General features: G+C 42.1%; 1 protein-coding gene across 1 annotated transcript in view; it reads left to right on the forward strand.

Annotated features, from left to right (window-relative positions):
- lrriq1 (leucine-rich repeats and IQ motif containing 1) overlaps positions 1–12,263 on the forward strand; it is a gene marked incomplete at both ends in the record, with an annotated part of 56,863 nt that extends 44,600 nt beyond the window's left edge. Inside the window, 4 exons of the mRNA XM_084168573.1 lie at positions 5,194–5,395; positions 5,989–6,049; positions 6,615–6,735; positions 12,130–12,263. Of these exons, the coding sequence (XP_084024699.1) occupies positions 5,194–5,395; positions 5,989–6,049; positions 6,615–6,735; positions 12,130–12,263 (518 nt within the window). The remainder of the gene's footprint in view (positions 1–5,193; positions 5,396–5,988; positions 6,050–6,614; positions 6,736–12,129) is intronic.
- Positions 12,264–12,565: the final 302 nt, after the last annotated feature.

Below are 12,565 nucleotides of genomic sequence, written 5' to 3' on the forward strand. Positions count from 1 at the left end.
GACAAATTGAGAAAAAGAAATCCAGAAAATCACATTGTAGGATTTTTAATGAATTTATTTGCAAATTATGGTGGAAAATAAGTATTTGGTCACCTACAAACAAGCAGGATTTCTGGCTCTCACAGACCTGTAACTTCTTCTTTAAGAGGCTCCTCTGTCCTCCACTCGTTACCTGTATTAATGGCACCTGTTTGAACTTGTTATCAGTATAAAAGACACCTGTCCACAACCTCAAACAGTCACACTCCAAACTCCACTATGGCCAAGACCAAAGAGCTGTCAAAGGACACCAGAAACAAAATTGTAGACCTGCACCAGGCTGGGAAGACTGAATCTGCAATAGGTAAGCAGCTTGGTTTGAAGAAATCAACTGTGGGAGCAATTATTAGGAAATGGAAGACATACAAGACCACTGATAATCTCCCTCGATCTGGGGCTCCACGCAAGATCTCACCCCGTGCGGTCAAAATGATCACAAGAACGGTGAGCAAAAATCCCAGAACCACACGGGGGGACCTAGTGAATGACCTGCAGAGAGCTGGGACCAAAGTAACAAAGCCTACCATCAGTAACGCACTACGCTGCCAGGGACTCAAATCCTGCAGTGTCAGACGTGTCCCCCTGCTTAAGCCAGTACATGTCCAGGCCCGTCTGAAGTTTGCTAGAGTGCATTTGGATGATCCAGAAGAGGATTGGGAGAATGTCATATGGTCAGATGAAACCAAAATATAACTTTTTGGTAAAAACTCAACTCGTCGTGTTTGGAGGACAAATAATGCTGAGTTGCATCCAAAGAACACCATACCTACTGTGAAGCATGGGGGTGGAAACATCATGCTTTGGGGCTGTTTTTCTGCAAAGGGACCAGGACGACTGATCCGTGTAAAGGAAAGAATGAATGGGGCCATGTATCGTGAGATTTTGAGTGAAAACCTCCTTCCATCAGCAAGGGCATTGAAGATGAAACGTGGCTGGGTCTTTCAGCATGACAATGATCCCAAACACACCGCCCGGGCAACGAAGGAGTGGCTTCGTAAGAAGCATTTCAAGGTCCTGGAGTGGAATAGCCAGTCTCCAGATCTCAACCCCATAGAAAATCTTTGGAGGGAGTTGAAAGTCCGTGTTGCCCAGCGACAGCCCCAAAACATCACTGCTCTAAAGGAGATCTGCATGGAGGAATGGGCCAAAATACCAGCAACAGTGTGTGAAAACCTTGTGAAGACTTACAGAAAACGTTTGACCTGTGTCATTGCCAACAAAGGGTATATAACAAAGTATTGAGAAACTTTTGTTATTGACCAAATACTTATTTTCCACCATAATTTGCAAATAAATTCATTAAAAATCCTACAATGTGATTTTCAGGATTTTTTTTTCTCATTTTGTCTGTCATAGTTGACGTGTACCTATGATGAAAATTACAGGCCTCTCTCATCTTTTTAAGTGGGAGAACTTGCACAATTGGTGGCTGACTAAATACTTGTTTTCCCCACTGTATATGCAAATATATATATGGGGGATTGGAAATGATGCAGACAATGACATTGATGGAAGCCACAATCTATCTGCAAATAAATAAAAGTCACCTGTTTTGGGGCCCTGCGTGGTTCTGGTACCAGTTCTGACCAACATTTATGCTTATTAATTGATATGGAGACACCATAGATTGAAATGGCTTGTATTGAGCGGTAGCCCTGATTCTCACGGACAGAGGAGTATGTCTCTTCTGCCTGTGTGAAGCATGATGTGAAATCTGACACCACTTGAAGCTGGGATGTCCCTCCTACCATTTAATTTGCTATTCCGACTGTCCATCAACTCCTGGCTGAACCCTACATCATAGCCACATTCAGAGATCGATTAATAGCCAGTAATCAAAAATATTTCATAGATTTTAAACAAAAAACACTTTCTGTTTGTCATAGATGGACAGACAAACAAACTATTCTAACACTAAATATACAAATGCATTCGGAAAGTATTCAGAGCCCTTCCCCTTTTCCACATTTTGTTATGTTACAGCCTTATTCTAAAATTGATTAAATAAATACAAATCCACATCAATCTACACACAATACCCCATAAGGACAAAGCGAACATAGGTTTTTAGAAATGTTTGCAAATGTATTAAAGTAAATATTTACATAAGTATTCAGACCATTTGCTATGAGGCTTAAAATTGAGCTCAGGTGCATCCTGTTTCCATTGATCATCATTGAGATGTTTCTACAACTTGATTGGAGTCCACCTGTGGTAAATTAAATTGATTGGACATGATTTGGAAAGGCACACACCTGTCTATAGAAGGTCCCACAGCATGTCAGAGCAAAAACCAAGCCATGAGGTCGAAGGAATTGTCCGTAGAGCTCCGAGACAGGATTGTGTCGAGGCACAGATCTGGGGAAGGGTACCAAAAAATCTCTTCAGCATTGAAAGTCCCCAAGAACACAGTGGCCTCCATCATTCTTAAATGGAAGAAGTTTGGAACCACCAAGACTCTTCCTAGAGCTGGCCGCACGGCCATACTGAGCAATCGGGGGAGAAGGTCCTTGGTCAGGGAGGTGACCAAGAACCCAATGGTCACGCTGACAAAGCTCCAGAGTTCCTCTGTGGACAACCATCTCTGCAGCACTCCACCAATCAGGCCTTTATGGTAGAGTGGCCAGACGGAAGCCACTTCTCAGTAAAAGAAACATGACAGCCCGCTTGGAGTTTGCCAAAAGGCACCGAAACAAGATTCTCTGGTCTGATGAAACCAAGATTGAACTCTTTGGCCTGAATGCCAAGCGTCACGTCTGGAGGAAACCTGGCACCATCCCTATGGTGAAGCATGTTGGTGGCAGCATCATGCTGTGGGGATGTTTTTCAGCGGCAGGGACTGGGAGACTAGTCAGGATCGAGGGAAATATGAATGGAGCAAAGTACAGAGAGATCCTTGATGAAAACCTGCTCCAGAGTGCTCAGGACCTCAGACGGGGGTGTCGGTTCACCTTCCGACAGGACAACGACCCTAAGCACACAGTCAAGACAACGCAGGAGTGGCTTCGGGACAAGTCTCTGAATGTATTTTAGTGGCCCAGCCAGTGCCCGGACTTGAACCTGATCAAACATGTCTGGAGAGACCTGAAAATAGCTGTGCAGCGACGCTCCCCATCCAACCTGACAGAGCTTGAGGATGTGCAGAGAAGAATGGGTAAACTCCCAAAATGCAGGTGTGTCAAACTTGTAGCGTCATACACAAGAAGTCTCGAGGCTGTAATTGCTGCCAAAGGTGCTTCAACAAAGTACTGAGTAAAGGGTCTAAATACTTATGTATCTTTTAGTACTTTTGCAAAAAATTATAAAAACCTGTTTTTGTTTTGTCATTATGGGGTATTATGTGTTTATTGATGAGGGGGAAAAGGCTTTCAGTTAACAAAATTTGGACAAAGTCAAGGGGTCTGAATACTTTCCGAATGCACTGTATTTTACAGTTATAAGGAAGGTGAAATCTTATAGGTAGTCGTTTTATAAATTGGTTATACTGTATTTAGAAAAAATATAAGTCATTTCAAGCCTTAATCATACCGTTTTGTTGAATAGGAAAGACATCATATAAAAATGTTCATGTTTTATCATATTTGTACTGTGTACTTGAGCTTGTGTCCTCAAAGTGACTACACCTCAGCAATATATAACTATTTTTACCAGAAAGGTGAGATTTTAACCTTTCTTGTAGTATGCAGCATTACTAGTTATTGTTTATGGCCATCTCATGATAAATAATTACTTTAAGGGATTATGTAGATTACATTTTCAATTACATTTAGTTACATTTAAGAGGATATATATATATATATATATATAGACCCATGGGGCGGCGCACAATTGGCCCAGCGTCGTCCAGGGTAGGGGAGGGAATGGCCGGCAGGGATGTAGCTCAGTTGGTAGAGCATGGCGTTTGCAACGCCAGGGTTGTGGGTTCGATTCCCATGGGGGGCCAGTATGAAAATAAAATAAAAAATGTATGCACTAACTGTAAGTCGCTCTGGATAAGAGCGTCTGCTAAATGACTAAAATGTAAATGTAAATATATATATATATATATATATATATATATACACAGTAGGACAATGCAGTATTAACAACTATGTAAAACATACATTAGTACAGTATTTTTTATGTTCCACTAAAACATTCTGCTCCAGGAAGTGTGAAACACCATCTCCTGGCCGTACTGCCTCGAGGGAGCATTCATCACTGGACGTTTTTAGTGGGTTCTTAATTAACCCATGAAGACTGCAAGCTATAAAACCTTTTTTCCTTTTTTAGCTGCTCGGCGAGAGCATGAAAATGAGTTAAATAAATGCGTCATTAGTTCCAGCACCGGGCTGTCAAAATTCCTTATCAATTCACGCCCAACTTAGGCCGCATTACTGTCGGCAGTGTGTTGGTGGGCCGTGGACGGGGTGCAAATGTTTACTTTGAATTACGGCCTTTATTATGGGATTTTCAGTGTTGTTCGTAAATCATCGAATGCTTTCTCTATTTGATACATTGCTCAAATTCATTTAATTTTACAAGAACACACAACCACACACACGCTCACACACACGCACAGATACACACACACACACACATAGACACATAGACACACACACACACACACCATCAAAGGAACCCCAACCGCTCCTGGCTGTTGCGTCATTCAGCAACTCAGAGTGTATTATAGTAATGCCCCCAGAGCCCTCCAAACAAATGGCTACCTTAAGCCCCAACATAAACGCTGTGAGCTTTAGCTAAGCACTGATCTCTCTCTCCTACAGCTCGGGAGGAAAACCTTGCCTAGCACTCTACTTGTCAATCTTTGTCACAGTCCAGGCTCCCTCTGTTTATTTGTCCTTGGCCCTGTCCCAAATGGCACCTTATTCCCTATGTAGTGTATTGCCCGTAGGGCTCTGGTCAAAAGTAGTGCACTATATAGAGAATAGGGTGTTGGTGTGCACCCGTTAACACAACCGCTCTCTCTATCCTGTATAAATGATGTAAAGATGTCACCCCACATGGTGGACGTTGCAGCAGCAGGACTGAGTAAGGAAGCAGCTCTGTGATTTTCTTGTAACTGTTGTCACCAGGGATGTTTTACCGAAAGAGAGGGAGATTAACAAAAATAATCTTGCTTGACATTTATTTGATATTTTCTGTCAAGTGCAGCTTGCCAGGCCGAACTAGCCCTGGAGGGAACAGGCAGATTGGACCAAACGCGGTTAAACCAGCAAGCACCAGGGAGGGTGGACCAAATGCTGGTGAACCAGGATGCAACAGAGCAAGTGGACCAAACGCTGGTGAACCAGGAACGAACTTACCAGTGGCTCCACACCCAGCCTGTGCACTCTGACAGCAGACGCCCAGAGAGGTGAGGTTCTCTACAGCTGATACACACCAGTACATGATATTGTATATGTCTGCAACTCATGTTCAACATACAGAATAAAAATAATGTTGTACAGTAGGTAAGATGACATTATTGTAGATGATATATACATGCAGGTGATGGGGATGAAAGGGATATTACATGTTTATTACATAAACAAATGTACAAAGTTGGCAGAAAGTATTGGCCCATTATAAAGGCTAATGTTCTAGAATCTAATTGTTTTAGAACATTATGTCCCAAGAACATTTAAAACAATTAAATGACTTCTTTATACAGAAATTATCATTTAGGAAATATATTTAAATATAAAACAAGAATACAGACAGTTTTTATTTTATTTTTAATATCTAGCATTTTGGTGAAAAGAATAACGAGCTGGTAGGATCGGTAACAAATGCAATGGATGCGGGGGGCTATGACATATAAAATAAAATATTGGGATTGTGATAGTAGTTAACTGAGAGCCAGTAATGCCACTGATCTGATGTTTATGCTGTGATAGATCCGAGATCATTTGTGTTGGAGTGAAACCACTAATAGCAGAGTATTGAAACCTTTCTGTCTGTCTGCAGTGATGGTTTCCTCCCAGAGATTGACCCAGACATACTGAAAGGAGGCAGAGTGCAGCTCGTGGTGAGCTATTTATTTTGACTCACTGTTACATTCCTCCTACGACTGATTCACTTTCACTGAGTAATTGACTCTCATTCTGTCTGTATCTTGGTTGCGGAGAAAGTCCATGGAAGTATGTATTGTTTACATTTGAAGTTTATATTCAAGTTTCACTCTATAGTTCGTTTCCCATTCCGCCTAGACTTTAAGGCCTTTCTTTTTCGAAAGGCTTATTTCCAGTGTAACGACACTTTCAATTTGATCAACTCACGGCAATTTCTTCATTTGATTTGTAGAAATACCAGTGTCAGTGCCGTGTGGTTTGTGTAGACCAGAGAATGATATTGATGCTCGTCAGCTCTTTGAAGTTAAAAACCGCAGGTCTCCCTGTGCAGTTTGAATTATTTTCACTGTCAAAAAATAACCACCTCCTTTCCCTTTCCTCAGCTACACACTGCCTTTCCGCTTTGAGCACATGAGCGCTTAGTTGTTGTTGAATGTTTTCAAAATGTTGGGGCCAGTTGCGTGAGAAAAGTCATGTTTGACCTTATTTGAACAGTGTGTGTGTGTGTGTGTGTGTGTGCAGGCTGTAGCAGGGTACAGAGAAGGTACAGACCAGGCCCCAGTGTCGCAGGCCAGCGGAACGTCAACCTCCCCGCCTCGCAAAGAACACAATCAAGCTCGGAGAAACTTTATGGGGCAACTAAGTGAGTTTTACATTTTTACTTCAGACTCACTATTTAGCAGGGTTGGGGTCAATTCCATTTCAATTCTGGAAGTAAACTGAACTTTCAATTCACATTTTCCTTAATGCATATTAATGAGGAAGATTTGGAATTGGAATTTCTGTTTATTTCCTGAATTTAATTAATTTAAATGTTATTGACCCCAACCAAGGTACTATTTAGTCATCTATTACCTGTTGCTGCATATACGCACCACTAAGCATTTAGTTCAACATACACGTTTTGTGTGTGTTTACCACTATTTCATATTTAATTAAATGTGTCAATTTGTTAATATATTCTGAAGATTTGATCATTGGAATATTTGTCCTTTGCAAGAAAATGTAAGATTTTCCTATCCAATGCTTATTCCATTATTTGGTTTTTAGGTTTAAATTAGCAGGAATATTTTTTCGGCCCTCCATTGAAATGTCACTAAAGACAGAAAAAAATCTATATCACTGAAAGTAAGAGGGAATAACCTGAGAGGATTGAATCACTGAGGTCAAAAATTAGCAGAGATATGTGACCGTGCGTGTGTGTGAGAAGCAGTATGATAGCAGGCACATGTGAGCATTGGACCTATCTAGAAAGACAAAAGTGTTGTATAATGAAAACCAATTGCTGATAAGCACTTTTTCAATGATCTAACTGTAATCACTGTAGCTTTAGGATGAGATGAGCCGCCTGGACAGCGCACGTTCCAAACAGACTACTGTAATAAATCAGATAAAACGAGGTGTGTGTGTTATGTCTGTCTGTGTGCGTGTGTTGTAAGTGCATCTGTGTGCGTTGTGTGTGGTGTGTGTGGCAGAGCGGGGATAATCGGTCCGGCTTAGTGTCCCGGGTCGATCGGGAGCTTGGAGCGGGGTCGGGAAGGGGACAGAGCGCTGTTCCTCGACAGGAAACAGGCAGAAAAGTCATTTTCAGAGAAGAATGACTGGCCCTTCTGTCAGACAGCCTTCTGCACAGGAGTTTGAGTGACAAAGATGCTTCTGACAGACACAGGCAGGACACAAACAGATGACCAGATTAAACAAGCTTCAGGAATCTAAAAAAGAAGACAAATACTGTTCCTTCCTAACGAAGCTAAATTAGATTCCGATGATGATTTCTAAATGATATCCACGAGGGCAGTGACTCGCTGCGTGATAAAGGCACGTTGTTGTAGGATTTAGAGCGGGGGTGAGGAGGTAAGAGAAATACTTTCTGTGCGGCTCTGTGATCAAACAACACTTAGTACATTTAAGTATGTATGTGTAAGCGGGGCAAATTTTTCAAAAGCCAATTGGATATTTCCTAAACTGGGAAACTGCATTAAATTAGCCAAAAATCTAAAAGTTATTTCATGGATAAATGGTGCAGCTCTTAGCTGGCAACTCAGCAAAGAAAAGCAGTAGTACCATAGACTGGAAGCTCTCTTTTGAAAATGTGTATAAGCAGGGGGAATCTATGCCAGTTTAAAGCAGCAACAATATCTTATTTATCAGAAAACAACATTTAAATATTTAATTTGCCTCTGAAGGAGTGTAGAGACTACATCAAAGTCAAGCTTTAAAGTCAGGGGTTCACTTAGCTTGCCATGGCAGTAAAGACTATGTAAAAACTCTATAACCTATTGCAATGTGATACCCACCGCTCGCTGGGGCGGTGCCATGAAGTGCGTTTTCAGCCCCACTAAATATTTTCATTACTTGTGCAGAGGAAACCACTTAAGTTACCTATCTACTGCCTCAATGTTGTTCCCATTCAAAGCTAATAGGAGTAAAACGACTGAAAAGGATTTGTTTGGTCACAGCGGTCGAGGGAATGTGCGGCCATTTATTTATTTACCTACTTTTTAATAGCATGACCGCCGAAAATTGCAACTAAATTACCAACATGTGTGTCAATAAAGACAAGATTTGTTTTGGCCTCTGTTTTTGATTCGGAAAAACCAAACAAATAAATATTTTATTTACCAACATTTCAACACAAAAGTTCTGAAAAGTTTCTCCAAATGAGCACAAAATGACCCCTATGGCTGAGGGTTTTAATATTTTTTTGAAGGATCAAACCATTCAGATGGAAATAAGATGTGGCCACAGATACTCAATATTATATTTAGGATGGTTTAATATTAAAAGGGGAGTCTTAAAACATTTACATTTTAGTAATATTGACAGATTTTTTTCACCTAGTCGGCACGGGGATTCAAACCAGCGACCTATCGGTTACTGTCCCAACGCTCTTATCCGCTAGGCTACCTTCGAAAAGGTATTTGACTGACAATAAATGTGTAGAGATCAAATCGTGTGTGAAGGCGTTATATTTTCTCTACAATGAATCATAAAAAATAAACATACAGATGATGATACGCTATGTGGGACACCAGCCGTGCAGGTATTAGGGAGCTGGTCAGTACCTGTAATGTGTGCTGTTCTTCAGCCCCCCACCACCTCCCCGTGATCCTCCCCGCTGCTGAGCTCCCTGTGTGGGGCTTGTCTGGCTCACTGTGGCCCTGTGGCCTGGCCGGTACACGTGGAACACATCATACCCACAGACACGCTCCCTTTGTTCCTCTGTTTGGAGAGCTTAGTTCTGATCCCCAGGTGAAATGGAACAGCCTCCCCTACAGCTGACTGTTAACAGAGCAACACTCAGAAAGAGTGGAGTTTAGTGCATACGCTACATGAGGAGCTGTCCATGCAATGCAGTTGTGTGGTAGCCTGGGCTATACAAAGTAGTTGCTATAATGTATGCTATATATACACTATATATACAAAAGTATTTAGACACCCCTTCAAATTAGTGGATTCGGCTATTTCAGCCACTTACATTTGACCGGGGCAGCTCTAGCAGGGCAGACATTTTACGAACTGACGCTTGGCATTGCACATGGTGATCTTAGGCTTGTGTGCAGCTGCTCGGCCATGGAAAGCCATTTCATGAAGCTCCCGACGAACAGATCTTGTGCTTACGTTGCTTCCAGAGGTAGTTTGGAACTCGGTAGTGAGTTTTGCAACTGAGGACCTGTCAGCAACAGGTGTATAAAATCGAGCACACAGCCATGCAATCTCCCTAGACAAACATTGGCAGTTGAATGGCCTTACTGAAGAGCTCAGTGACTTTCAATGTGGCACCGTCATAGGATGCCACCTTTCAAACAAGTCAGTTCGTAAGTGCTGTTATTGTGAAGTGGAAACGTCTAGGAGCAACAACGGCTCAGCTGCGTAGTGGTAGACCACACAAGCTCACAGAACGGGACCGCCGATTGCTGAAGGTCGTAGCGCATAAAAATCGTCTGTCCTCAGTTGCAAAACTCACTACCGAGTTCCAAACTACCTCTGGAAGCAACGTCAGCACAAGAACTGTTCATCGGGAGCTTCATGAAATGGCTTTCCGTGGCCGAGCAGCCGCACACAAGCCTAAGATCACCATGTGCAATGCCAAGTGTCAGCTGGAGTGGTGTAAAGCTTGCCGTCATTGGACTCTGGAGCAGTGGAAACGCGTTCTCTGGAGTGATGAATCACGCTTCACCATCTGGCAGTCCGACGGATGAATCTGGCTTTGGCGGATGCCAGGAGAATGCTACCTCTCCGAATGCGTTGTGCTAACTGTAAAGTTTGGTGGAGGAGGAATAATGGTCTGTGGCTGTTTTTCAGGGTTCGTGCTAGGCCCCTTAGTTCCAGTGAAGGAAAATGTTAACACTACAGGATGCAATGACATTCTAGACAATTCTGTGCTTCCAACTTTGTGGTAACAGTTTGTGGAAGACCCTTTCCTGTTTCAGCATGACAATGCCCCCGTGCACAAAGCGAGGTTAATACAGAAATGGTTTGTCGAGATTGGTGTGGAAGAACTTCACTGGCCTGCACAGAGCCCTGACTTCAACCCCATCGAACACCTTTGGGATGAATTGGAACGCCAACTGCGAGCCAGGCCTAATTGCCCAACATCAGTGCCCTACCTCACTAATGCTCTTGTGGCTGAATGGAAGCAAGTCCCCGCAGCAATGTTCCAGCATCTAGTGGAAAGCCTTCCCAGAAGAGTGGAGGCTGTTATAGCAGCAAAGGGGGGACCAACTCCATATTAATGGCCATGATTTTGGAATGAGATGTTTTTAAGTGATAATGCCCGAGAAGCCGGTGTTTGGAGAATATAGGAAGTATTGGCACAGGTGTTGTTAGGCCCGAGACAAAGTATATTATATTGGCCGGCAAACCGTGCCAATATATCCTCCAAACACCAGCTTCGAGGGCATTATCACTTTTATACAACGGGTTACCAACATATTCAAATAATGATTGACATATTTTCATTAAAAACGTTATTTTGATGAATTTATTCATACTATTTCATCCTTCCACAAGATATAGTCCCGACACAAATCTAGGGTTGCTACCCAATCCGGCTGGTCGTTCGTTCTATCGGTTCCATTGCCAGAGACGTGACCCAGTCGTTCAGTCTTTTTGTTCTGTATCTGTTCTAAATGTTCCATACTGTCTAGCAACGTTCTTATCCCTTGCTTGCTAGCTAGCCAACTACGTCTAACTTACAGTCACGTCAAACAGTGCAGCCAGAATAACAATGAGGTAGCTGCATTTGCATTTATTTAAGCTGTTTTCTAGTGACATTTATTTGGATACATCCATAACAATGAGCTAATGATGCGTGACTTCACGTGGCATAGAAAATATGCTCTCTCGTCAGGACACTGTTGTTTGATATCTAGCAAACAACACAGGTAACACAATCACTTCAAACTGAAGCTGGAAAGACTTCGAACTAGCTGGACTTTGTTTCATTTGACCTGTTTTCTATTGATAGTTATTTGTATATATACATCAAAATTATGCTGATTCATGATTTCGACTGGCTGAGAAAAGCTGTCTGCCTGTCTGTCTCATCCCGACACGTTCATTACTATGGGAGAGCTGGAAATCGAATGTAAATATTGAAACAATGTTGTAAATGTCGGAGAGACTGACAGCAAGGTTTATACAAATCTCCGCTGTTGAAAACTAAATGTTAGTCTAAAAGAAATGTGAGATAATGTCTAGATGCTTTTTATAGTGGAGATCAAGTTTATAAATTGCTTGGCTGGGCTGATGAGATGGAACAGAGTAAATAGGCATTTTATCGTCATAGATCTTTAGCCGGTGGTAACTTGTGGAATAGACACCGGCTGGAATGCGGTTTTAACCAATCAGCATTCAGGATTAGACTCACCCGTTGTATAAAACTACAGTAAATTATGTGTTTCGATATGTTTATCTGCAGGCAAAGAGCATTAGGGCATAAATACTTTATATTGGGAAATGTTAATATGTGATATGCTAATATATCTTGCAGTTTTGTTAGATTTTTATTTTGTGTCTTTCTCTTTTTCTGCAGACAAAGAAGCACCTTCTCCCCAAAGAGTGACCTCTGCCTCATCTAAAAAAGAGCGCATGTCTTTCCGGGATAACCCTGTCCAGATGAGTGGTGGCTGGGGAGGGGGCAAAAAAAGGGACAAACTGCACAAGTAACAAGACATTTGTTAATTACCAAGAAACGGGTTTAGCTGCATTCACTGTATGTCCAAAACAGTAAGCATGACAACCATCATTCTGTTCACAGTAACTTTTTGACAGTCACATACAGTATATGCATTATGTTGACATTTCATTCTGATGTGAAACGTTTTACTTTCCTCCCCCAAAAAGTTTTGATTGTCATTCATCTCCTACGCTAAAATTCCTTGCAGCTGCCTTTTCCCTCTCAGATCGGGCTCGGCCTCCGTGGGTCTTCTGAAAATGAATTAAAAGCAATGGGAAAAGCCCAGCCCAAA

This window comes from Coregonus lavaretus (genome assembly GCF_964263955.1).
Source record: "Coregonus lavaretus genome assembly, chromosome: 9".
NCBI lineage: Eukaryota > Metazoa > Chordata > Actinopteri > Salmoniformes > Salmonidae > Coregonus > Coregonus lavaretus.